Source organism: Osmerus eperlanus, chromosome 4 (genome assembly GCF_963692335.1).
Source record: "Osmerus eperlanus chromosome 4, fOsmEpe2.1, whole genome shotgun sequence".
Taxonomy (NCBI): domain Eukaryota; kingdom Metazoa; phylum Chordata; class Actinopteri; order Osmeriformes; family Osmeridae; genus Osmerus; species Osmerus eperlanus.
This window is the reverse complement of record NC_085021.1, coordinates 8,457,187-8,480,502: the sequence shown is the minus strand read 5'-3', so window position 1 is coordinate 8,480,502 and position 23,316 is coordinate 8,457,187. Positions and strand designations below refer to the sequence as shown.

The window sequence follows — 23,316 nt, the reverse complement described above, 5'->3', positions numbered from 1 at the left end:
TCCCTCCCCCTCTCTCTCTCTGTCCCTCTCTCCATATCTATCTATCTGTCACTCTATCTATCTCTCCCTCTCCATATCTCTCCTCCAGCGGACGCGGCCCCTCAGTCGTCCCCAGTGGGACGCTGGCGGTTCTTCATCAACCAGACCATCCGACACCGAGACTCCCAATCCAACCAGGGGGCCTCCACACCGCCCCCCACTGGCGAGACCAGGGTACCACAGTCCTTCGACGCTGAGAGAGGTAACCTGTTTTCCCCTTCCAAAAACATCCAATGTTCGGGGGGGGGGGGGGGGAGGGGGGTGAAATGCCACGTGTCAATAACATGCACTAATCCTCCCCTCTCTCTGGCCGACATAGAAGGGGATGGAGCCCAGAGGCCGGAGTCTTTCACCGGAGCGTCCGCTTCGCCTCCCTCTCCCTCCCTGTCCTCCTCCTCCCCTCCTGTCTCCACCGCCTCCGCCCCCTCCTCCATGTCCGCCCCTGCCACCGCTGCCCCTGCTCCTGACACGACTGCCTCTGTCAGCCTCTCTGCCCCAGCCTCTACTCTCTCTAGCGCAGCCTCAGCTGTCCCCCCCGCCTCGGCCACCGCGGCCTCCCCGGCCTTGGAACCCCTCGACCGAACCTCCAGCGCTGCCACCTCCCTGCCCGCCCGCGTACCCACTACCTCTGCCAGGGTGGCTGTCCCCGCTAGCATTGCTCCCAAAGCCACCGCTTGTCTAACTGAAACTCTCACCTCCCCTGGAACTAGTGGTAGTTCCACCCAGGGCCAGAGTCACGGCCGGGGTCAGGGCCAGGGCCAGAGTCAGGGGGGTGTAGGTGGAGCTGCCTTGGGGCAGTGTGCTTCTGGAACGCAGCACGCCTTCACCTCCACCTCTGTTCGCTCTCCCCCGCCTGTTGCTGCGGCAGTGACCTCACCTCCCGTCAGCCACTTTGGGCTGGAACAGCAGCCTCAGACACAGCAACAGCAGCAGAGACAGCTCCCAGTAACGCAGCAGCTACAGGGAGTGCAGCAGTGCAGTCCTTCTCAACAACAGCAGCTTCTCGAACAACAGCAAACCCAACAAGTGTACCAAGAGCAGATGCAGCTACAGCAGCAAGCACTGCAGCAGTCTCTGCAGCACCTGCAGATGCTGCAACAGCAACAACAACAACAACATCCAGAGGTACACGTTCAGCTGGGTCAAACGGAGCAGCTGCAGAAGCTGCAGTCACTACAGCCACAGACTGAAGTCACACAAATGTCCATTGGGCAGACTCCACAACCATCTGTTCAACCACATGCACCCCAGTACAGCCCACAGGTACACCAGTTACCACCGCAACAACCTGTCATGCCACAACAACCAGTAATACCACAACAACATGTCATGCCACAGCAACCTGTCATGCCACAACAACCTGTCATTCCACAACAACCAGTCATTCCACAACAACCAGTAATACCACAACAACCTGTCATGCCACAGCAACCTGTAATACCACAACAACCTGTCATCCCACAGCAACCTGTCATGCCACAGCAACCTGTCATGCCACAGCAACCTGTCATGTCACAACAACCTGTAATACCACAGCAACCTGTCATGTCACAACCACCAGTAATACCACAACAACCTGTCATGTCACAACAACCAGTAATTCCACAACAACCTGTCATGCCACCACCACAACAACAGCAACATTCACAGATTGAACTGCAGCACCAGCAGCAGTTAGACCTACAACAGACACTCCACTTCCAGCAACAGCAAATGCTTTTACAGCAGCAACAGCAACACCAACAGCAGCAGCAACAACAACAGCAGCAGCAACAACAACAGCAGCAGAAGCAGCAACAACAACAACAGCTGCAACAACAGCTGCAACAACAACAGCAACACCAACAACAACAGCAGCAGCAACAACAACAACCACCACATCAACAACAACAACAACAACCATTTATGGCTACTGCAAACCTCCAGCTGGATCAGTCAGCGCAGCACCAGGCCCCGCCGCAGCCCCAGGCAGCCAGTCAGCTGTATGTCCAGCAGCAGTCAGCACAGCAGCTGAACATGGGCCTGATGCATCAGCTGCAGGCTCAACAGCAACTCTCTCAGCAGCTCCCCCTAGAGCCAACACAACAACAACAACAACAACAACAACAGGAGCTGGCTAAAGCTGTGGAGATGGCCTCCCAGCAGGTGCCTCAGGCCCAGCAGGTGCCTCAGGTGCCTCAGGCCCAGCAGGTGCCTCAGGCCCAGCAGGTGCCTCAGGTGCCTCAGGCCCAGCAGGTGCCTCAGGTGCCTCAGGCCCAGCAGCAGCAGACCGTTTTTCAGAAGCAGCCCTCTTTCCAACAGTCCGAGTCGGAGCTCTCCACTGGAGAAGCCAGTGTGACGGAGGAAACAGGCAGCCTATCTGCCCCTCCACACCCCTCCTCGGACTCCTCCCTGCCCTCCCTGCCCCCTCTGCCTCTGGGCGCCTCAGACTCCCCTTTGCCCCCCCTCTCCCTCACGCTGACCCCCTCCCCAGCCCAGCCCTCCTCCGTGGCCGAGTCGGACAGCGAGGGCCCGCCCAAAATCGAGTTTGTAGACAACCGCATTAAGACCCTGGACGAGAAGCTGAGGAACCTGTTGTATCAGGAGTACAGTGGTAGTGGGGCGGGGCCGGTGGGCGGAGCTGCCGGGGCATCTGCCGCCGCCGCCACCTCGGTGGCCTCCACCTCAGCGGGAGGGGAGGAGTCCTCCGAGCCCCACTCCCTCCCACCCTCGACCTTCCCCATGTCCCCCTCCTCCTCCGAAACGTCCCCGCACTCCTCCACCTCCAGCACCTCCTCCACCACCTCCCGGTCCTCCTCCACCTCCCCCGACCCGGAGAGGGGGAGAGGAGGGGCGAGGGAGGCGCCTGACGCGCCCCAGGACCCTGCGGCGCCCGGCCCAGTGGAGAGGCAGCCTGCCCCGTCCCTCCCCTTCTCCTCCGCCTCCCTCCTGGCCTCCCCCCGCCGAGACTCGGCCATGTCCCAGTGCCCGCCTGTGCCCGGAGAACACGCCACGCTTGTAAGTCTGGGCCCCACACCGGAGGTCAGCTTTGTACCATCAGTACATTTCTCAATCTCAAGTCAAATTAGAATGGCTCCTTTGTGTACTTTACGTACATTGTTTTATGGTTAGATCGAAATCCTTTTTTCTTGTCTTTTTTGAAATGCCAGTGTTGCCTGTAGTGAAAACCTGTGACCTTTCAGAGTCTCTCTTTTTCCTCTCTTGAGTCTCTCACCTCCCTGCTCATCACCACGGCCACTCACCGCTGTGCCCTGTCCCCCCCCCCCCCCCCCCCTTCCCTCTAGGCCGCCCCCTCACATTCTGACACCAGTACCCCAGGAGACGCCCCGTGGCCCCCCACTCCGCAACTCATCCCCCTCCAGCCTGGACCGCATCAACAGCAGCAGCACCACAATGCAGGAGGTGGATATTTTGGCCTAAACCTGACATGTCCTAGTATCAGAAATCCTGTTAGCAAGAAATCCTGGACTCGCAAATTCAAAAGCTGGGCTTGCAAACTGCGCCACTCCGCCAGCTTGTTCAAGAAGCCCAGAGTCCAGCAAGGTAGCGTCTTCTTAGATAACGAGAGAGAGAGAATGGGGTGTTGGGGGCGGGATTAAACACAGCCTTAATATCTAGTTCATAGTGTGTAACATAGTGATGTATCTTGTTAAAACTGACAGGCGTTATTGCCAAACAAATAATTGTGTTGTTACTTAGTTGTTGTGCTGTGTGTATTTATTTGTAGTATTTCTAGCGTAATGTAATCGTCGTTGTTGTTGATATCACTACATACATTCCTTATTTATTTATTTTTTTTTTGCAGAATGGCTTTACCAAGTTTCATTTGGGAATTTTCCCTTTCTTTGCATGGGTTTACTCAATCGGGGTGGAGAACAGTGGTGTAGAGAAGGGAGTACAGAGATGATCAGAGTGTGATCTACCATGGTGCAGGCCTCTCTGGCCTCACCCCTCCAGCCCCAGGAGACCACCTCCTAGCCGGCTCTCTGCCCTTGACGCCCAGCGCCCACCAGTGTAGAACGCCCCTCACCACCCACCCGCTAGCACTGACAAACACACACAGACCACCACTTAAGGCTGCACCGTCACACATAACAATGTCAGTTATATAATGTGCCAGGCTGGGAGACTGATCCAGTACCCGTCAACACGTCCGGAACATTCTGTTACATTCAGTATCAGTCACTTATTCCCCGTCACCCATGGCAACATACAAACACTTGGATCCCTTACATTTGCGTATAGTGCAGAATCAGTCTTCCACTCCAAAGAAAATGCCATTTGCCTTTTCTGTATGTGATATCCAAGATTATGATGATTGTCATAATTTACAATATACATCACATTCTTTTGTAGAATTCTTATTGCATGTATTGGTATTTGTGTGTTCAGCTCTAGCTTTAGATGCGTGTATCTAGATGTATTGTTTCAACGCCATATGTGTGAACACAGAGTCTGTGCGGCCCAGGCGCACCTCGTGTTCCACATATGCATGTGTGTATACGGCAACTTATCATTACAACCGTGAGTGTTACACCGTCAGCTGCACACACGTCGAGCCGTGCAGTCTCCATGTTGACCTCCGATGATGCAATGAACCCATATACACACTCTGCGTATGGAACGCTCCCGGAAATCAGACACCGCGGCCGGTATCACTGTTGAACGCCGTGCCGACAGGCCTGTGATATCGGTTACCCGGTGTGTGATTGGGACGTTGTGTGTGTGTGTGAGCGAGCGAGAGAGAGAGTGGATGTGAGGGTGGGTGGGGATATACCAACGTAAACTCAATTCATCTGATATACCATTCCAATTCTATGCTTTTTTCTGTTTGAGTTCTTAGCTCTTTATTTTGGATGATTATTACTATTATTATTATTTATTTATTAATTGATTTATTAATTTTATCTTTAGCGCTTTTTTTTTGTTGCTCTTTCCCACACGCCATAACATTTGAGTTTTCCCCAAACACATTTGTACGTTAATTGTTTCACTGTGAGAAAAATCTTTTTTTGTTGAATTGTCAGTGTTTCCAATTGACTACCAATACATTGTCACACATACACATCAAAAGGCTGCCAGTAATGTGACGTCATATTTTAACACCGCATTTCCCTGTCTGTGGTGTTTGTGTGTCCCTATCCATGTGTATGCTTGTACATGTGTCCATCCGTCTATCTCTGTGTGTGTGTGTGTGTGTGTTTTGGTCTTTTTTCCTGTTTGCATGTGTGTCTGTTCTCCCTCCTTGGTCATGTGACTGTCTGTCTCTGTGCCTGTGTCTCTGTCGTCCTCATGTCGCTGCTCCCTGTTGTTTTCACCCCCCCCTCCCCCGGTCTCTCTGTCAGATGGAGACTCCAGCCTGACGGTGAAAGAGGAGAAGGAAGACTCCTCCCTGAACGCATCCCAAGCCCACCAAGGCCGCTTTCAGGTAACTCCACCAGTTCAACCATATCATCCTCTTTGTTTAAAAGGTTGTCGTCGAGCTCAAAGTCCCCCGAAAAGGCTGAGCCTGAACTTGCTGGTACATGATCAGGGGTCAAAAACCAAGCCTCCCCTTCTCTCACAGGTCATTCCAGTCTCTCCGGCCCCCGAGGCCTCTCCCCCCAAGGCGGCCCCCTCCGGCCAGGGGAGCGCTCACAGGAAAGTGGGGCGCTTCTCCGTGACGCAGGCCGAGGCCCGGAGAGAGGAAAGCAACGTCTCCGACAGCTCCCCGGCGTCTCCTGACCGGGAGAGAGAGAGGAGGAAGACCCGGGGAAAAGAGGGCGAGAAAGAGGAGGGGAAGAAGACCCCTGCCCTGGCCCACCCAGCTCGAGGCCACGCCTCCCGGGGGCACTCCCCTGTGGGCAGCAGCGACGATGATGAGTGCGAGCTGGAGGACGAGACCCTGAGGAAGGAGCTTCACAAGCTGAGAGAGAAGTGAGAGGAGGAGCCGTTCAAAAGCAGTTCACAGCCGTTAAAGTGTTTTTCGTCCCATTCTGACTCATTTAACCCCTTGTTCCCTATTTCCTCCCCTTCTGTCCATACCTTCCGTCATTCCCAAATGTCCTCCCTCTTTCCTCTTGACCATTTGACCCCCAACCATGTTTGATCCCGTCTCCCCTCTGCCTGACTTTGGTTTCCTCCCCTTCCCCCAGACACATCAAGGAGGTGGTCTCCCTGCAGGCCGAGCAGAACCGAGAGCTCCAGGAGCTCTACCGGCAGCTGCGTTCCCTCAAGGACCACCGGCACAACCTGCCTCTCCCCCTGCCCCGCACCCCTCCCCTCCCCTCCGGAGCCCCGGCCCTCTCCCCCCGCCGGCCCAGACCGGCCAAAGTCAAGCTCCGGCCCCGGCCGCACTCCCACATGGATAACAATGGTGTGGTGCATCCCGGTAAATCTCCCCTTTCTCTCTGGCTCTCGTCTCTGGCTCTCTTCCTTTCCCGTCTCTCGCTGGCTCTCTGTGTCTCTCCATCTACATGTCCTTCTCTCTCTCTCTCTCTCTCTCTCTCTCTCTCTCTCTCTCTCTCTCTCTCTCTCTCTCTCTCTCTCTCTCTCTCTCTCTCTCTCACACACTCTGGCTCCCTCTCTGACTCTCTCTCTCTCTTCCTCACTCTACCTTTGGCTCTCATTTTTCTTTTCGCTCACCAACACGACATGCAGCCTGTCATGCAGTGTCAACTGTGGTCCGTGTTCAGAGTAGCATGTGTGTGTTTGTGCCCCTCTCCAGGGATGCAGCAGGCGAGCAGCTTCTCGTGCGGGGAGCAGAGCAGACTCCCCCCGTACTGCAACACAGAGAGCCCCCACGCACAGGCTCTCAAAAGAGGTGAGGCTCAGGACTTGGCAGGTTTCCAAAATCCCCCCAAAAAACACACATACTTGGCTGGATGGATGAGTTGGTGGAAAGATGAATGGATGGATGTCCCTGGAGAGGAAGGAGAATGTGACCGAGACCGTGCCCCCTCACCTCTCCCTAGACCACAGTCCTGCAGCCCAAGGCCTGGGCGCCAGGAAGAGCACGTTCACGGACGAGCTGCACAAACTGGTGGACGATTGGACGAAGGAGACGGTCGGCCCCGCCCCGCCTAAGCCCTCGCTCAATCAGATCAAGCAGATTCAGCAGGTGCAGGAGCTGGGAGGCTGGAGCCAGCCTACTGAGGTAACGCCCCAAAGTCACACCCTCCTGCCAAAACCAACGGATATAAAACACTCTTTCATACCCGCAGCCATTTCACTGCTAAACTCCAGTAGTAAACAGTAATACCAACTCATCCAGCCAGTCATTAAAACATTGGGTACTGTTGTTTTTATTTTCCTTTTAATATAGTGTGACACTGTATGTGTGTGTTGTGAAATTGTGTATTTAATTTATATATGACTTTTACTGCTTCCAAACCATTTGCCCCATTAGGGGACAAAGAATGTTCTACTTATATCTCCTACAGTTTAAACAAATGCTGAACTTGTGTAGTGCTGACTACACTTTAGGATGGGGTGTCCAGAAATGTGTCTCCTTGTTTGGTAATATTGACTGTGCTAATAAGTCCTGTGTGCTATCCCTCCAGGTGACTCCTCCAGGCTGGTTTCCGGTGGAACTCCTGAGCCCCCAGGCGCCCTATGTGCCCAGGTCCACCAGCCCAGCCCCCTCTCAGTATCCATCTGCTGGGGGGGGGGCCCTGCGCTCTCCGGGACCACCACCGCAACAACAGCAACAACAACACACGCAGATGCCCCCGGTGCCACAGCTGCAGCAAAGTTTACATCTCCAGCAGTCGACCCTGGCTCAGCCTCACGCGCTCCAGCCGATGCCCTTTCAGCAGGCCCCTCTGCTCCAGCAACAGATGCCCCCGCAGCCCCTCACCCATCCCCTCTCCCAGTCCCAGCCCATGCCACCGCAACAGATCGCCCCCCTGCCCCACACCGCTCCGCTTCAGAATCCACCTCTGCTGCCTTCCCAGATCCCCCCTGCCGCCTCGCAGACACCCGGCCTCGGGCCCGAGTCCCTGCTGCCCGGCACGGGCGCCCCCTTGCTCTCACACGGAGGGGTGTCGGCCGCCGGGGGGACGTTCTGCTCCTGCTCTTCCTCCTGCTCCTCCTCCTCCTCCTGTTCGACTGCTGCTCTGCCTTCCAGTGCCAAACTTCACCCGACGCCCCCAAACTCCACTGTTCCTCTAGGACAGCAGTGACGCAGGGCAGGAGCTCTCCCGGGCTTGGAGGGAAGTCAAGAAAGATGGAGAGGTGAAGAGCAAACATATTGAGAGTGGACGCGCGTATGAGAGCTGACTGAGAATGAGAAAATGGATGTGTTGATGAAAAGATGGCGAGTGAATGTGAGAGATGGTAGACTAGCATGTACAGAAAGAGGGCGGTATCGAGCAAATGGGCTTGGGCTTCTGAACTATGGTGTGTTTGGGTTGTTGAGTTGTACAAATTGTTGTCCATGTGTGCTTGTGTGTGTGTTTGTATTGGCATTTATTTTCCAAGTACATATCCCTTGTGTGTTTTCAAACCAATTACCGGTCTTTTTTCTCCACTCGGTTGGTCCTGAACTCTTCCGAAGCAGAGACATGAAGGGATCACACACAAAATTTGACATTTAGTTTTTCATTTGTCAATGCTTGCATTGAAAGGACTATGAATTTAAAAAGTGCAATTAGTAGTTGTCATCTAAATTGATCATTCTGTGTTGTCTGTGGTTTGTCAGGAATGCATAAACTAAATGTTTTTTTTGTTTTGTGGAAGCACGTTGACAACATTCAGACAATTGAAATGAGCTGATGTTTTTAAACAAGTAGGCCTATAGCACAAATGTTTTTAATGGGCAGTGACAAATTAGGCTGTTTGAACAGCAGCATGACTAAAAACAGAGCATGGCAATGTTATGGCTACCATCACTACCACAATGCCACTAAGCACACTGTTATACAGTGTAGAGCACAGGCTAGGCATGAACTTTGTGTATTATATTTTACATTGATAAGTAGTAATAATAATTTAGATTAGGCTAGAGACTATTTGAAATAACACAAGGATTTACAGAAGAAAACCTTTGAGGAACTTATTTTATTAGTCTATTGATAAAATTAACTTCATTGTTATTAGTTTGGTGGACTTGAGGTTTACTGGAATCAAACTCATACCAAGACTGCATGACCTTACCTTGCCTGGATTTAGTGCAATCTGTTGACACAAATACTTAGCCTTCTCATGTTTGCCGTGCACAACAAGCTGAGAGGATTTAACAGTCCAAAGTAAGTTACTTATATTCAAAATAAGCTCTTAAAAGAATTTATTGAAATATCTGGCCGTACAACTCTCAGCGTTGCATATCAAGGTTTCCTACTTCGAATAACAATGAGAACATAAACTGCCAAGCACTAATGGATTGGGGAAACCATGACGCTTTGTCCCTATGTTGCCTTTTAGAATGAACTTTTGTGAGTGAGTGTTTTATTTTTACTTTAGTGTGAGGTATAGGTTTGTGATAATGCTGTACCGCATCAAATTGTTTCCCTACTGCTTTTATGTAAAGCAACCTCTCACACAGTAGTTGTCACTGTACCTAATTAACTATGTTTACTTGGTGCCCAGACTCTTCTCACCTCAAGACACTGGGTGACTGGCCCATTCAAGCTGAAGTCTTAGTCTGATGTCAGACAGCATTGCAAGAGCCTCACTCTCCAGTTTGTCACATGTATTACTTCATCGGTGATGTGTTTTTGTCCTGAATGACTTCTGAATCAGACCATAGATGAGCTTATTGTACACTTGGAAAGGTTGACTTAATTCTGATTTGTTATTCCACCATTTCTAACTGTATTTCAGTGGTGTACTGCAGGGATACACATGGAATAGATACATCTGTAGACTATGGAATTATCAGTGCACTTAGCCATATACACATTTAATAAAGGATGGATCAATATAACAATATATTTTCTGAAATCCTTCTCAATACAATAAGTAAAAGAGCATCTCAGTTGTTTTTTTCTTTATTTTTTAAAATATTATAATGTCAGAGATTTTGTGCCACAGCAAAGAGGAGATTGTACAGTATGTGACAAACCACAAAATGTGAGATGCACTTCAAGTGGAAGGTGGAACAGCTTTTGCTTTTGGTTGGTCAAAAGTTAATCTTGACAATTGCATATGAATCTAGAATTAACACTATGGTTTTCAGTTGATGTTGTTTTTTAGAGACAACCCACATTTTCACAGTAATGTTATTATTGATGGAGGTGAGTTACTGAGCTGTCAAGTCAAATTCTAACATGTTGACCCACACATCACAGAAGATTTTATTCATTTATGATAGGAAATGTGGAAATCTCTCTGTCCTGAAGTGTTACCAAAATGTTATCTTAAAGAAAAAAATATTTTTGTATTTTGAAATGGGGGTTGTATAAAATGTAAAATGTGTTCTCTTCAGTAACTAAAGTCTGAGGTTATCTGAAACCAGAAACATTGGTTCTCATTAATGCTTATGGAGTTCCCCATGTCAGTGTTCCACCTATTCTGTTTTGAAGTGGGGTTATTATTCATATTTATATGTTTACCAGAAGATTTCTTTTGGGCCAAATCCTCTGCGCTTGTATTATTTGTATTTTCTGTATCAGAGATAGCCAGAATAGTCATACATGTTTTCATTTACAACTTTTAGTGCTATTATTAAACAGTGGTGTTGTGTTGTAAACATATCACTTTTCTGGGAGATATATCTCATAATTACAGAAAATACCAATAATACAAAAGCGGTGGATGTGTTTAAGGCAGATGACAGAGAAGAGCGGGAAACAGATCTCGACCCTAACCCTAACAACATAACCAACAAACATAATGAGGCCATATATAATCATAACCTGGGGAGCCCCAAAATGACCTGAATGAGAACCATGCAATGATTAAAAGGTGATTTAAACTGAAAAAAGAATGACAAAATCTATGTTGCTGGTGATTTAGCCTCTGTAAAATCTTAACTAATTCAATTGTTGATTTTATTTATGTTTTGTAACTAATCTAAATAAATGGTGTTAAACATCAAAGTTGATATTGGAGTATTTATCGGCTCGTTTTAATACATTATTATTAGTACTGTACTATAAACTTACTGCAAGAGTGACAGAGCTCAACTGGTTTACAGAATGTATCCTGGCTGATCCATCCTCGTCTTCTTTGCTCCAGCTTCATACACCAGCCACAACTTTATTGTTCTCTGACAACAGACAGTCTACCAAATACTGCCTTTGAAATGGCGTTGCTGGATGTGTAGTTCTGAGATCTTTACAAGCATAGTGCTGCCGATAAAGGTTTTTATCTATTTGATCGTATAATTGATAACTTTTGGTGTTAAACTACACACTTTGATATCGTTTTGGTTGATTAGGAAATATAGTAACGGTTGTTGTTGAATACTTTTCTAATAAAGAAGGCCGCCTTCATCCTCGGCCTTTGGGGAAGGATTTACAACCGCTTTCGAATGCTTGGCCGCTCCGCAACAAGAAATTGCCGTAAGGAATAATGTGTGATGTTTTCTCTATATTGATTAATTACGACTTAAAAGTGAATATATATATGTCTCGGAAGCAAACTGCTATTTAAGTGCATTGCTAATGTAATGTATAGTAGTTGTATTTAATTACCTTTATGTTTACTAGCTAGCAAGCTTAAGCTAAAAAAGGCTAGCTTGCTAGTTTAGCTACAATACGCTAGGCTACTGTAGCACAGTTAGACTACTAGCTAATAGCCATTGCTTGTTGCTAAGTCGATAGGCTAACGTTAGCGCTCCTTCACTGGCCGGTCGAACAACGAGTAGTGCTAGCCTGCTAATGTTTGCTAACTTTGCTAGGTAGATCATTTCATATATGCTAGCATCCTTTCGATTCAGTTTAGCAAAAGCGAGCTAGTTATCGTATTTCTATAGATTGAGTATTTGATAGCCCCGCAGAGTGTGTTCCCTGTCCAGCTTGGACCTGCTAGTATAACTTCTGTATACATGACATCTTGTATTGGGAAGTGTTTACGCATGTGGTTTTGTTTATATATGGCTCCATGTAAGTGCTGACAACTCTCAGCAAATAATCAACTCGTCAGTCTGTTTCTCTCTCCCATAGGCACCTAACTCTGGAGAATGTTTTGTACCATGTTTGGCAAGAGGCACCTACATCAAGTGAAGTGACAGCAGCAGTTCATCTGTGCTCCTTCTGCACTAGTTTGATCTAGACTCCAATGCAACCGTAACATAGTGTTGACTTTTGTCAAACTACTTGGACCCTTTTTTGTGTAGGTCTGTTTCTATCAAGAGTGGACTGATATCTGACAGTACAGATCTAGTTTCCATACAAACCCGGTATGGCGTCTGTACCCGTATACTGTCTGTGTCGCCTACCCTATGATGTCACACGCTTCATGATTGAGTGTGACATTTGTCAAGACTGGTTCCATGGAAGGTAATTGTTTGACATTTCAGAGAGCTGTACCATGTTGTCAGGGGTTTGTATTCAAAACCCCACGTGTGACTAATTGCACTTGAGTAAAATGTGCTATGCTGTGTTTTGTGTAGTTGCGTTGGCGTCGAGGAGGATAAAGCAGCAGAGATTGACCTGTATCACTGCCCCAATTGTCAGGTCAGCCACGGGCCGTCTGTCAGTAAGTCCTTTCTCTTTGAATTGACCTCCCTGCCTTCTTTTTATCTCAGTCCACCATTGTTAGTCTTTATTTTACCCTGCGTGGGTACGTGTGGATATCCCTCTGCAGAATTCAGGCTGCTGTGCAAACCAGGTTGTGAGTTTCAACCAGCCATGTGAATTAATTGGAGTTTTCTGTGTCGTTTCCACCCTGCATGTCTTGCAGTGCGGAAGCGCAGAGGGTCGAGCAAGCAGGCCGACTCCGGAGGAGCCGGAGGAAGAGACGGTGGACGACCAGTCAAGACAGGAAGCCCCCAGTTTGTTAGAGAGCTACGCAGCCGCACCTTCCCAAAGTAAGGATCACAGACCTGCTTTTGGTTCTTTAGCATCGTGGCATGGGAATACACATTGCAAACATTCCCCAATAGAGAATATTCTTTTGCTTATAATATGGTCTGCGTGTGTGTGTGTCTGCGTGCGTGTGTGTCTGCGTGTTCCACACAGTGCGGACGAGGTGCTGCTGAAGCCGTCAGGGGCCCAGCTGACGGTGGAGTTCCTGGAGGAGCGTTCCTTCAGCGTTCCCGTCATGGTGCTCAGGAGAGACGGACTGGGCATGAACCTGCCTCCTGCGTCCTTCAGCGTCACCGACGTGGAGCACTACATAGGTAAACCTGCCCCTCGGGTCCCAACACCTGAAGGGACCAGACCTGCTGCTTACCAAGGAAATCTTAAGATCCGGTCAAAGTGGATTCGTTCAGCTTCGTCAGACTGAGTCCAGTTAGAAAACCTCACAACATCAAAACCCACAGACAAAATACAGCACTTACACAGTACAGATAAAAAAGACAAGCATTGCTACTCGATACAGTCGTGTCTGATTAAGCAATATCACTCAAGAGGGAGGGCTGTCATACTGAATGTCAGCACGGCTGTTATGTTGCTGTGCTGACATTCGGGTATAACAGCATGTGTGATATTGCTTTTATGCAACAATCCTACATGCGCCATTTATTAGTAAACAGTAATAAGCGACAACAGATTATGGTTTGTTTGTTTGTTAATTTATTTGGCTCCGCCAACACAAATAGTGTTAATTTTATAATTGTGTTACTGGACTGGCTGAACTGTTGCCAAGCAACACACATTTTTCTGCACATTATCTTGCTACTGTGTAGGTCTACATGTTGCAGGTCCTGGTATCATGTACACGTACATGTATGTATCTACAACCAGTGAAGATATGTTCATTTTGCGCTGCAAACTTTGTTACTTGTTACAATGTTAAATAACAGTCGTTGGAATGGGGGAGTGATACATGTATAGTTAATAGAACTTTTGTGTGTATGGTGGAGTGATATGTGTATAGTTAATCGTGTGTATAGTGGAGTGATACATGTATAGTTAAAAGTCCCAGCACTGTTTTACTCTCAATCAGCGCTCCAATCAAAACTAGCTGCTGTATAAATGAATGCAATTCATGTCCGTTTTTGGATTAAAGCTCGAAAAGTTGTACGGAACTTTGATTTGTTCGAATTCAGGCGCAGACAAAGAGATAGATGTGATCGACGTGTCCCGCCAGTGTGACCTGAAGATGCGTCTGGGGGACTTTGTGGAGTACTACAACAGCCCCAACAGAGAGCGGACACTCAACGTCATCAGCCTGGAGTTCTCTGAGACCAGGTACACCACAACAACCCTCTTTAGCTGCCTCCTCGTACCGTCTGGGAAGATGTCGGAAGACACTCTTAAATGCAACTTGGCATGTGTCTTCAAGCCCGTCAATAAACCTACATCACTTACTAAAGTGAGGCATCCTAAAAGTGCCAGACTCTTCTACCGCAGTTGTTTAAAGCTGAGTTGGCGGTACTCTGTAATAAGTCTCAAAAGGGCTGAGTAGCAGTTTTTTTCTCAAATACAAATTACTCCCCCAACCTCTCCTAGGTTGTCCAACTTGGTGGAAACTCCAAAGATCGTGAGGAAGCTCTCCTGGGTGGAGAACCTTTGGCCTGAAGAGTCTGTGTTCGAGAGGCCCAATGTCCAGAAGTACTGCTTAATGGGTGTGAAGGACAGCTACACAGACTTCCACATTGACTTCGGAGGCACCTCCGTGTGGTACCATGTCCTGAGGGTAAGGAAGGAGGGGAGGGGGGGGGCAGTGTAAGAACTACATTAAGGATTGGATGACTGATGGGGCAAAGGATTGGGTAACGTGGGTGTAGCACTCATCAATATGTAAACAGTGTGAAACATGGGTTACAGACTTTAATCTCCCAACGTTTTTTTCCTGGCTCAACGTTGACTTTGGGGGAGATCACTGATTCTCTGAGCTGGAAGATAGGGGGCCGTCTTAAGTTTAAGCCCACCTCTTTCTGGAAGTGTTGAAGGGTTTACATGACATGCATACTTTGCAGATCTCCGCTCCCAGCAACATGACTTGTCATAAGATAGTGGGATAGAGAAAGTGGGAAGCCCCGTTTAGACACAATTCAGCATCCTTCCGTTTTTTTTTAATTTGTTCAAAAGTCTGAATCGTCATTGTGTTCAGACAGTTATTGTATATCTTGACCTCCTGTTTATGCAATGTCTCTATCTGTGTCTCTTAAGGGTGAGAAGATTTTCTACCTTATTTCCCCCACACCTGCCAACCTGGCACTGTTTGAACGTTGGAGCTCCTCGTCCAATCAGAACGAAATGTTCTTTGGCGACCAAGTGGACATGTGTTACAAGTGCTCCCTCAAACAGGGAAACACCCTCTTCATCCCAACAGGTAAGCACCAACCTTGTCAGGGGATTGCCTTGTTATGACCTTCATGTTCGTCAAGGGGGGCATGGTCATGCCAACTCTGCATTTTGGGCTTGTTTCGTGGACACACAAATGGTTTGTCATCCGTTTTAACAATTTACATCACAATCGTTCACTGGGAATGGTTTTTAGTCTGAGAGAGAGACCCTATCTATTTATGGGAGAGCGACCCTATTTGTCTATGGGAGAGAGACCCTATGAGGTCTGAGGGATTCCTGCTTGAGGTGCCTGGAGTGTTTCAGATCAAGCTCATCAGTGGTTGTAATCTGGTGTGTTTCTGTGTTGTGTTTCAGGGTGGATCCATGCTGTGCTCACTCCTGTAGACTGCCTGGCATTTGGTGGGAATTTCCTGCATAGCCTCAACATTGAAATGCAGCTCCGGTATGCCCCTTTTACATGCTGAACAAAACATATGAATGCAGCCATTTTAAAGGTTGAAGGTCATATGAAGAAGTCTGTTGAAATTCCATTGAATAAGAGAATTGGTCCCTAATCTGTGGATTTAGCAAGAGATGTCTTTTTTTTGTGTGTATGAAATTCCGGCATGTTTTTATTTCAGCCCTTGAAACGTGGGACCAACACTTTACCTGTTGTGTTTGTTTTTGTTTAGTACCTTTTTTAAATCATAGTAATCCTTAGCTGATGATGTACACTGTTTCCTCACCAGAGCATACGAGATAGAGAAGAGGCTGAGTACAGCCGACCTGTTCAGGTTCCCCAACTTTGAGACGGTGTGCTGGTATGTCGGCAAGCACCTCCTTGACACATTCAGGGGTGAGTTTTCATTTGATCTCATCTCGGATCAGAGTATTTACTGCTTTCCATCATCCCCCTCCACTGTCCTGTACACTGGTTTGGTGAATGGACATAAAAAAGCCACGCTACTGTCGCTTCAACAAGCTTCCGCCGGTGTGTTTGCCAGGTCTGAGGGAGAACCGCAGACATCCTGCGACCTACCTGGTCCTCGGGGCCAAGGCTCTGAACAACGCATTCCAGACCTGGACCCGCAAGGAGGTCAGTCCAGTGGGACTCCTGACAACCTGTCAGCACCTTGGTCGGAATGTGTGTGTGTGTGAAATGTTTGACACTGTGCTTGGCCCTGTTCAGGCACTCTCTGAACACGAGGTGGAGATCCCAGAAACCATCAAGACTCAGCAGCTGGTGAAAGACCTGGCCAAGGAGATCCGCCTCGTTGAGGTAAGCCCAGATGTCATGCGTCTTCTGAACCTTTTCCCGCCCATTATATTCCCAGAATGTAATGATTGATGTGGGCACATTTCAGTCAGTCCCAAACAACTGTTCTCCTCCCTCTCTGTCACAGGACATCTTTCAGCAAAACATTGGTCGTACCGGACTGCCCAGTTTCCCCTCCCCCCTGTCCAAGGCTCCCCTGACAGCTGCGCAGAACTCCGGCCGGCCCCCCGGCAAAAAGAGAGGCCCCAAACCCAAGGATGGAGGAGGGGGAGTTGTGGGGTCCCCGGGGCCCAAGAAGAAGGGCCAGAAGAACTTACTGAAGGCAGAGGCCGGGGAGTTGGACCTCCTGGAGATCCACACCAAACACACGCTCAAGAAGTTCCAACCTGGCAAGTCCAAAAACAAGAACAAGGTAGGACCTGTCATCCAGAACATGAGCTCAATGTCTTTGGGCACCTGCGATTGTTCAGCCTTTTTTCCCTCATCTATTTAACATGTACTTTTCACTTCTTCCCCTCTCCAGTTGGAGCTACCGATGGAAGAGTTTGAAGGCAAGCTGAAAAAGAGCAAGCTAAAACTGGTGTTGACCAATGGCAAGATTCAGGGGTGAGTAAGAGTTTGTACAACATGGCGTTGAGAAAACTCACGTTCACACACACTGGTTGAAATTGGAGCCCTCGAGGTCAACAGGGTCTTCCACCGTATGAAAATACAATCTTCTCTGACGCATCCCCTGCTTTACACAGTGTTGTCTCTGGTTGCAGGAAGAAGGGGGGGCGTTCTGGCAGCAGTAACGGGGCGGGCAGTGCCCCCCTCTACCAGAACCTGGGCACAAGCTCCAGCCTCTCCGACTTTGAGTCGGAAGATGAGTTGCAGATAGACGAAACTCCGCCACCTCGACGCAAGTCCGCAGGGTCCAGCAAGAAGAAGCTGAGTGGTGAGAAGGAGGCTTTGGTCTGTGCAGTGGAAGGATCCAGTACACTAATGCACTTACACCGTGGTGCACTTGCTTTTATTCCATTATGGAACGAATGCAGTTTTGGCTATTCTTCTTGATAATGATAAAATAGTTTAGCCCATTTCAAAGACTCCCCTGAGTTTCTGTATTGAAGGCAACCTGGCAACCTTGTTGTAAGGTTGAGGAATCGCTTGGACAGGGGTGTTGAGAGGTGTTTCAACCGGTGTGTCTCCTTCAGGTCTGCCTAGAAAGCTGCCCAGAGCCAAGCCCTGCTCCGACCCTAATCGCATCAGGGAGCCAGGAGAGGTGGACTTCGACATTGAGGTGAGACATACAAAACGGAGGCAAATTTGCTGTGACCTAGCATAACACACACATCATCAAAACCAACCACATTTATATTATGTTTGTTGAACACGTTAACTTAAAACAAAAGTGTGCCGTGTTGCGTCTGAATACCAATGAGGCTGCAGAGACGTTGGGTGTTTTTCCTTTTTAATTTGTATTTATTTATGTTTTGTAGGAGGATTACACCACAGACGAGGAGACCCTGACCGTCCATGGGGTGAAGGGAGGCGCCGGGGGCATTCTGGACCTTCTGAAGGCCAGCAAGCAGGTTGCAGGGCTGGACTCTGCTCTGAGGTAGGTCCTGGCATCGCCTGCCCTGAGCTCATTGACATTCTATACTCAGCATAACCCTCCTGGATTTAAATATTCAAACTGTGGCCTGATATTTAAATATTCTGAGATTTCCCTGGGGATTGTGTAGATGATCAAACTATCAATAAACAAACACATTTAAAACATGTTGACTATCGATGCTTTTATGGAACAGGAATACCCAGCTACAGATGGACTAATAAAAAAATCAAATAAAACGTTTTTTGGCTTGTCATCTTCACATATTGCATTTGGGAATCTGCTTGTTGCCATTCAATTAGAATAAAAAGGAATTATTGGCTGAGGCAAAGTCAGTGTTCCCCGTGGCTTTTATTTGGAAATCAACTCACTAATTTAGCCCGTTTGAGTTTTGGTCAGGTTTTCACCCGTGTCATTTCTCTCCTCTAAGCGAGGAAGCCCCAGCCTCCCCCAGCACGCGTGACGCCATCCAGGGCATGCTGTCGATGGCCAACCCTCCTTCCTCCTCCGCCTCCTCTTCCTCCTCCTCCCCCCTCTCCATCTCCGGGGGCCTGTCTGAAGGTTTGGGTGTGGTCAAGGACAAAGGGGGCCGGGCGGTGTGGGTGACCGGAGGAGCCAAGAAGACGGGAGGCGGCGGCGAGAAGAAGAGCGCCCTCCCTCGCACCGTCCAGCGCCCGGGGAAGCGTCCGGTCAAGCGGCCAGTGCGCCACCTGAGCGACGAGGACAGCCCAGACGAGCAGGAGACTCTGGGAACCTGTTTTAAAGACTCTGACTATGGTGAGGCATGGTTTGTGGTGAAATCTGCTCTCATGCACACACACACCCCTTCTGCTGACAGGTTACCGGCCCTTTGAGGCAACCGGCTCCTCACAGCCCAGTTGGTCACTGTTAATGATGGAGATAATTAAGTCCAACATGCCTTTTTATCCAAACGTACTCTAACCCATCTTTGTTTTTCAGTTTACCCCTCCCTGGAGTCTGACGAGGAAGACCACGCCAACAAAGCCAAAATGAAGAGGAAGAGGAACTGGGACGATACACCTTGGAGCCCCAAAGGTACAAGACTTTAATTTTTTTTTTAAACACAAAAACAAACTGTTTTATCAAGGAAGATTTCTGTTTAATCCCTCCTTGATATTTCCCTTGTTTCTTCTAGCTCGGGTTCAGCCCACCCTCCCAAAACAGGAGCGCCCAGTGAGGGAGGGGGCCAGGGTGGCGTCTGTGGAGACCGGCCTGGCGGCAGCCGCTGCTAAGCTGGCACAACAGGTAGGAGGAGTGCCCTGTGTATATTCTGGCTGGGCGTGACCAAATCTGACGACGTCTATATGGACAAGGCATCGACCAGGGGACGTTTGGAACCGTTGTTGATTCACTTGTATATTTGATCCCATTTTAGGAGCACCAGAAAACCACCAAAAGGAAGTACACAAAAAAGCAGCGTCCGTCTGCCCCTCCAGCCCCCCCACCCCAGGCCGACCCGTCCCCTCCCTCGCCCCCATCGGCCCCAGAACCAGAGCCAGCTGCCTGCAGCCCAGACAGGAGGGAGTGCTACTCTGCCAGCCTGCTGGACCACGAGTACACAGCCGGCCCGGGCCCCTTTGGCCCAGGAGGACCCAGGGGCAGCGCGGCCATGGCCCCCGGGGTGTTCCTCACTTCCAGGAGGCCCTCCCTCTCCCCCCAGAACAGCAGCACTTACTCTCCCTCGGCAGCCTCCCCTGCAGGTCTCGCAAGCCCAGGCTCCGCGGGAGCCGGTCAAGGTACGTACCACAGATACTCTTGGACACCACACGTTGCACTTGCGACACGTTTTCTTTCGTTAGCTAATGCACTTCTTCCTGTTTTTCAGGTAAACGTCCAAAAAAAGGACTCGCAACCGCAAAACAGAGACTTGGGAAAATTCTGAAAATACATCGCAATGGCAAGCTTCTCCTGTGAGAGTCAAGAACAATGCTTTGAGCAAGATCTTTTGGGTTTTTTGTCTGAAGGATTCCTGGAGGACATTTGGATTTCAGTAAAGAGAGCTTGAAGGACATAGCCGCTTTAAGAAAGACTGATTTATATTTTGTATATATTGTTTTATTTAACTTTTAGTTTCTGTTTGGCATCTTATTTTGTGATATAGGCCTACTGTTTATCAAAACCCCCAGTCCCTAAACCAACCTCATCATTTTGGTCCCATGCTTCCCCTTCTATTCATATCTGTAATAGTAGAGCATGTTGTGACCAAATTCATGCACATCTCAAAGCAAAGAAAAGGGAGAAAATGTCTGAATAACGGTAAATTGGTCAATGAAATTAACTCCCACAAATTGAATGTACATGCAGAAAACATGTACTGTTAATGTAGTCAATGAGAAAATAATGCCAAGCTTGATATTTGATTATCTTGTTATGCCCTTTGACTTTCAGATTTTGTGTTTTAGCCACAGGCTTGTAAAAGGGAAAATGACTTTAGTTGGGGGTTTATGGACTCATGCTAAATGGTACTTGATTTGTCTATGATGATTTATGGGTTTGACTTTTAAATACTTGTGCATGTGTTTAAGGGGTCATTTTTACTTTACTTTTAAACCTAATGATCATCAGCCAGCTATTGTGGAATTACATTGTAATCCTCGCTACAGAAAATCCTTGATGAACAGAACACACTTTATTCAGAATTCAGCCCAAATTAGACTTTTGGATAAGTATAAATGGAGTTTAAAATGTTGAAAGTTTAGCGTGCTTACAATTAACATTGGTTTTGTTTATTCATCTACAGATGGGTATTTATTATGTGCTTGTTGTAGCATGCCATCCCACTCTTGCCCTGTATTTTTCTCCTATTATAGTTTTTCAGCTCACCTCAGTTAATCTGTTTATTGTTATATCCCATCTCAGTCTAGTTGTGTTTCTATCCAGCCCACTCTGACACGTAGGAGTATTTTGTGAATTATCTTTACAATAATTGTTGTAGATATTTAAGTAATTTCTCCCAGAGTTTGATTGTTCAGTAGCTTTATTTTTAATTTTACATTGTTCTTTCATAAGTAGATGACAATTAGGTTTTTTTATGTGTATATATTTACATTTCTATAGCCATCTGGTCAAAGCAGTAATGTAGTAACATAGACTCTAGTTCCTAATATTTTCATCATTTGTTTCCAAGTGTCCATTACAGATCTAAAGCTTCAGAATAATGGATGGATTTTTATTTTATCTGCAACAGATGTTTGGTGGACACAATTCGAATTTTTATGTAAAGACATTAAAGTTCGTAACAGTTGAAACATTCACATTATGTAAATAATTGTTGCAATCTTCTTTTTTTTATAGTTAAGCAAAAAAAAAATGTTTAAAAAACATTTCTTAACATACCTTGTACAATATTCATAAATGTCACTTGCAAAATGTATGAAATAGTAAAAGGTTGAGTTTTGTTTATTTGTATGCAGTAATTATGTCATGGTTAGTTTGTCATGTTGTATTGTTAATGTAAAATGTTTGTGCTGAATAACTGCCCTTTTTTGTTTCATTTCCTTTGTTTTGTTTTATAATAGGAATGGTCATATTTACTCTTATGTCAATGTTCTCTATATGGTAGACATGGGTGTAAGTATTGACCTGTAAGAAAGAATGCATTTGGCATTGATTTTGATCTCAAACTTCTGAATTGGTTGCCTGGTATCATAACAATGGGCCAGCACTGCAGCATGAATGTTTGGTTTTAGTTTTCATTCCATCATGACATACCACAGAGAATGATGGCTTTGATGCAGATTTCACTTTCACAGTCCTGTATGTTTGTGCTTGAGGAACCTTCAATTATTGTGACAAGGAACATTTACATTGTATTAAACACCCATTCTTTATATCTTCTTGGATTACCTTTTTTTTTTTAAACATCAAATTTGTACCCATGGCTTGACTTTAATCTCTGACAATAGAACACAGATGACCAAAAAAAAAACGACGTTTATATACTGAATGTTTGTGTTTCAATAGTGGATAATGGTGCAGATCACAATTTCTCTCAGGGTTTATTTTATATCTCTGTTTTGTTACTAGTTTAATATGGTCTTTAAGTGTTAATACACCAAATTTGATTATTTACATTGAGTTAGGCTTAAATGTGAGTAATTTGTATTTATTTATTGAAAACACTGCAGATGTTTTCTCCTGGATTTCAGTAAGCTTTAATGCATTTTCATGTTAAGCTGAATTAAAATATATTTTTCAAAGATGTGTTATGTGCTTTATATGCACCTTGGTTGATGTAGTTATTTCTCATAATTGCCTAATGAGAGACTGATTCATATCAAGTTGGGGAAAAGTAATGAATACGATTTTGGTCATTTTAGGTTTGTTCATGTTGTATTAAGAGTAGCCTACTGTTGACAGCCTACAGACTCCATCGTCGTTTAGTATGCAAGTAAGGATGACTTGGAATATTAGTTACATAATTACTGTTACATGATTGCCCACTGAGAATATTACTTTTGTGTGATGTTTTATGTGGTTATTTTCAACAGGGACAGCCTGTAGCAAACTGTTTAGAGTCCCAATCTGTGGGTCACAATATGTCGTACGTACTTGAAAGCATGGGAGTGCCCAGCTAGCCTGACATAGGACGCGCAGAAAGATTCTCGCGAGATTTGAGTCAACCCTGTCCTGCTCAGTAGTGCAAGATGGAGAAGTGAAATGAACACGCATGAAGGTAGGCTAAAAGAGGCATTCCTACATTGGGCTTTGATCATTAGGTGATAAAGGATTTCAATTGGTAATCTATAAAAACTACTGTTGTTATTATCTGTATCGGTTTGCTGCAAATTACCATACAATTGGCGTCTTTTAAGGGTAATGTCCGGACATTCTGCTGTGTAGACCGCCATTTTTAATTTAGCCGTGGACCATGATCCTACCGATTGTGAGAGCATTGTGGTGCGCTTAATGCACGCGCGAAACTCACTCACTGACTAGCACCACATACTGCTGCTCATCGCTAGCTAGTTAGCTTGCAAACTGTCTTTGTGTCGTGTAGTTAAATACTTTACAACCGGCAAATTCCCCACCTAGAACCACACTGTCAGATTGCGGAAAGAAAT

General features: G+C 47.1%; 3 protein-coding genes across 22 annotated transcripts in view; all 3 read left to right on the top strand.

The window, feature by feature from the left end:
• wnk3 (WNK lysine deficient protein kinase 3) overlaps positions 1-11,062 on the top strand; it is a 39,148-nt gene extending 28,086 nt beyond the window's left edge. For 3 of the 5 annotated variants that reach the window (XM_062458593.1, XM_062458596.1, XM_062458592.1), the window contains 9 exons: positions 89-241; positions 359-3,036; positions 3,324-3,582; positions 5,385-5,467; positions 5,606-5,955; positions 6,174-6,409; positions 6,746-6,841; positions 6,993-7,174; positions 7,581-11,062. In XM_062458593.1, coding sequence (XP_062314577.1) covers positions 89-241; positions 359-3,036; positions 3,324-3,582; positions 5,385-5,467; positions 5,606-5,955; positions 6,174-6,409; positions 6,746-6,841; positions 6,993-7,174; positions 7,581-8,201 — 4,658 coding nt within the window. In that variant the 3' untranslated portion in view covers positions 8,202-11,062. The remainder of the gene's footprint in view (positions 1-88; positions 242-358; positions 3,037-3,323; positions 3,583-5,384; positions 5,468-5,605; positions 5,956-6,173; positions 6,410-6,745; positions 6,842-6,992; positions 7,175-7,580) is intronic. The other 2 variants (XM_062458594.1, XM_062458595.1) reach the window with 2 other exon arrangements.
• A 179-nt stretch (positions 11,063-11,241) lies between these two features.
• Positions 11,242-22,085, top strand: phf8 (PHD finger protein 8). Of its 3 annotated transcripts, XM_062458598.1 has the most exons (23): positions 11,242-11,522; positions 12,126-12,181; positions 12,299-12,461; positions 12,575-12,662; positions 12,858-12,991; positions 13,143-13,303; positions 14,177-14,318; positions 14,580-14,766; positions 15,243-15,405; positions 15,735-15,822; positions 16,109-16,215; positions 16,364-16,455; positions 16,549-16,638; positions 16,763-17,047; positions 17,159-17,241; positions 17,400-17,572; positions 17,832-17,917; positions 18,117-18,235; positions 18,663-19,009; positions 19,193-19,288; positions 19,389-19,498; positions 19,629-19,989; positions 20,079-22,085. In XM_062458598.1, exons 3-23 carry the CDS (start codon positions 12,364-12,366, stop codon positions 20,165-20,167), a joined length of 3,099 nt encoding a protein of 1,032 aa, XP_062314582.1. In that variant the 5' UTR covers positions 11,242-11,522; positions 12,126-12,181; positions 12,299-12,363; the 3' UTR covers positions 20,168-22,085. The 3 variants fall into 3 exon arrangements, with proteins under 3 accessions (XP_062314582.1, XP_062314583.1, XP_062314581.1); XM_062458599.1 differs by having other exon boundaries at positions 12,126-12,461; positions 12,575-12,660; positions 12,865-12,991; XM_062458597.1 differs by having other exon boundaries at positions 12,126-12,461.
• Positions 22,086-22,825: 740 nt separating this feature from the next.
• Positions 22,826-23,316, top strand: part of huwe1 (HECT, UBA and WWE domain containing E3 ubiquitin protein ligase 1) — a 38,025-nt gene continuing 37,534 nt past the window's right edge. For all 14 annotated transcript variants that reach the window (XM_062458590.1, XM_062458577.1, XM_062458585.1 and 11 more), the window contains exon 1: positions 22,826-22,928. The gene's annotated coding sequence lies outside the window, so the exon portion shown is untranslated. The remainder of the gene's footprint in view (positions 22,929-23,316) is intronic.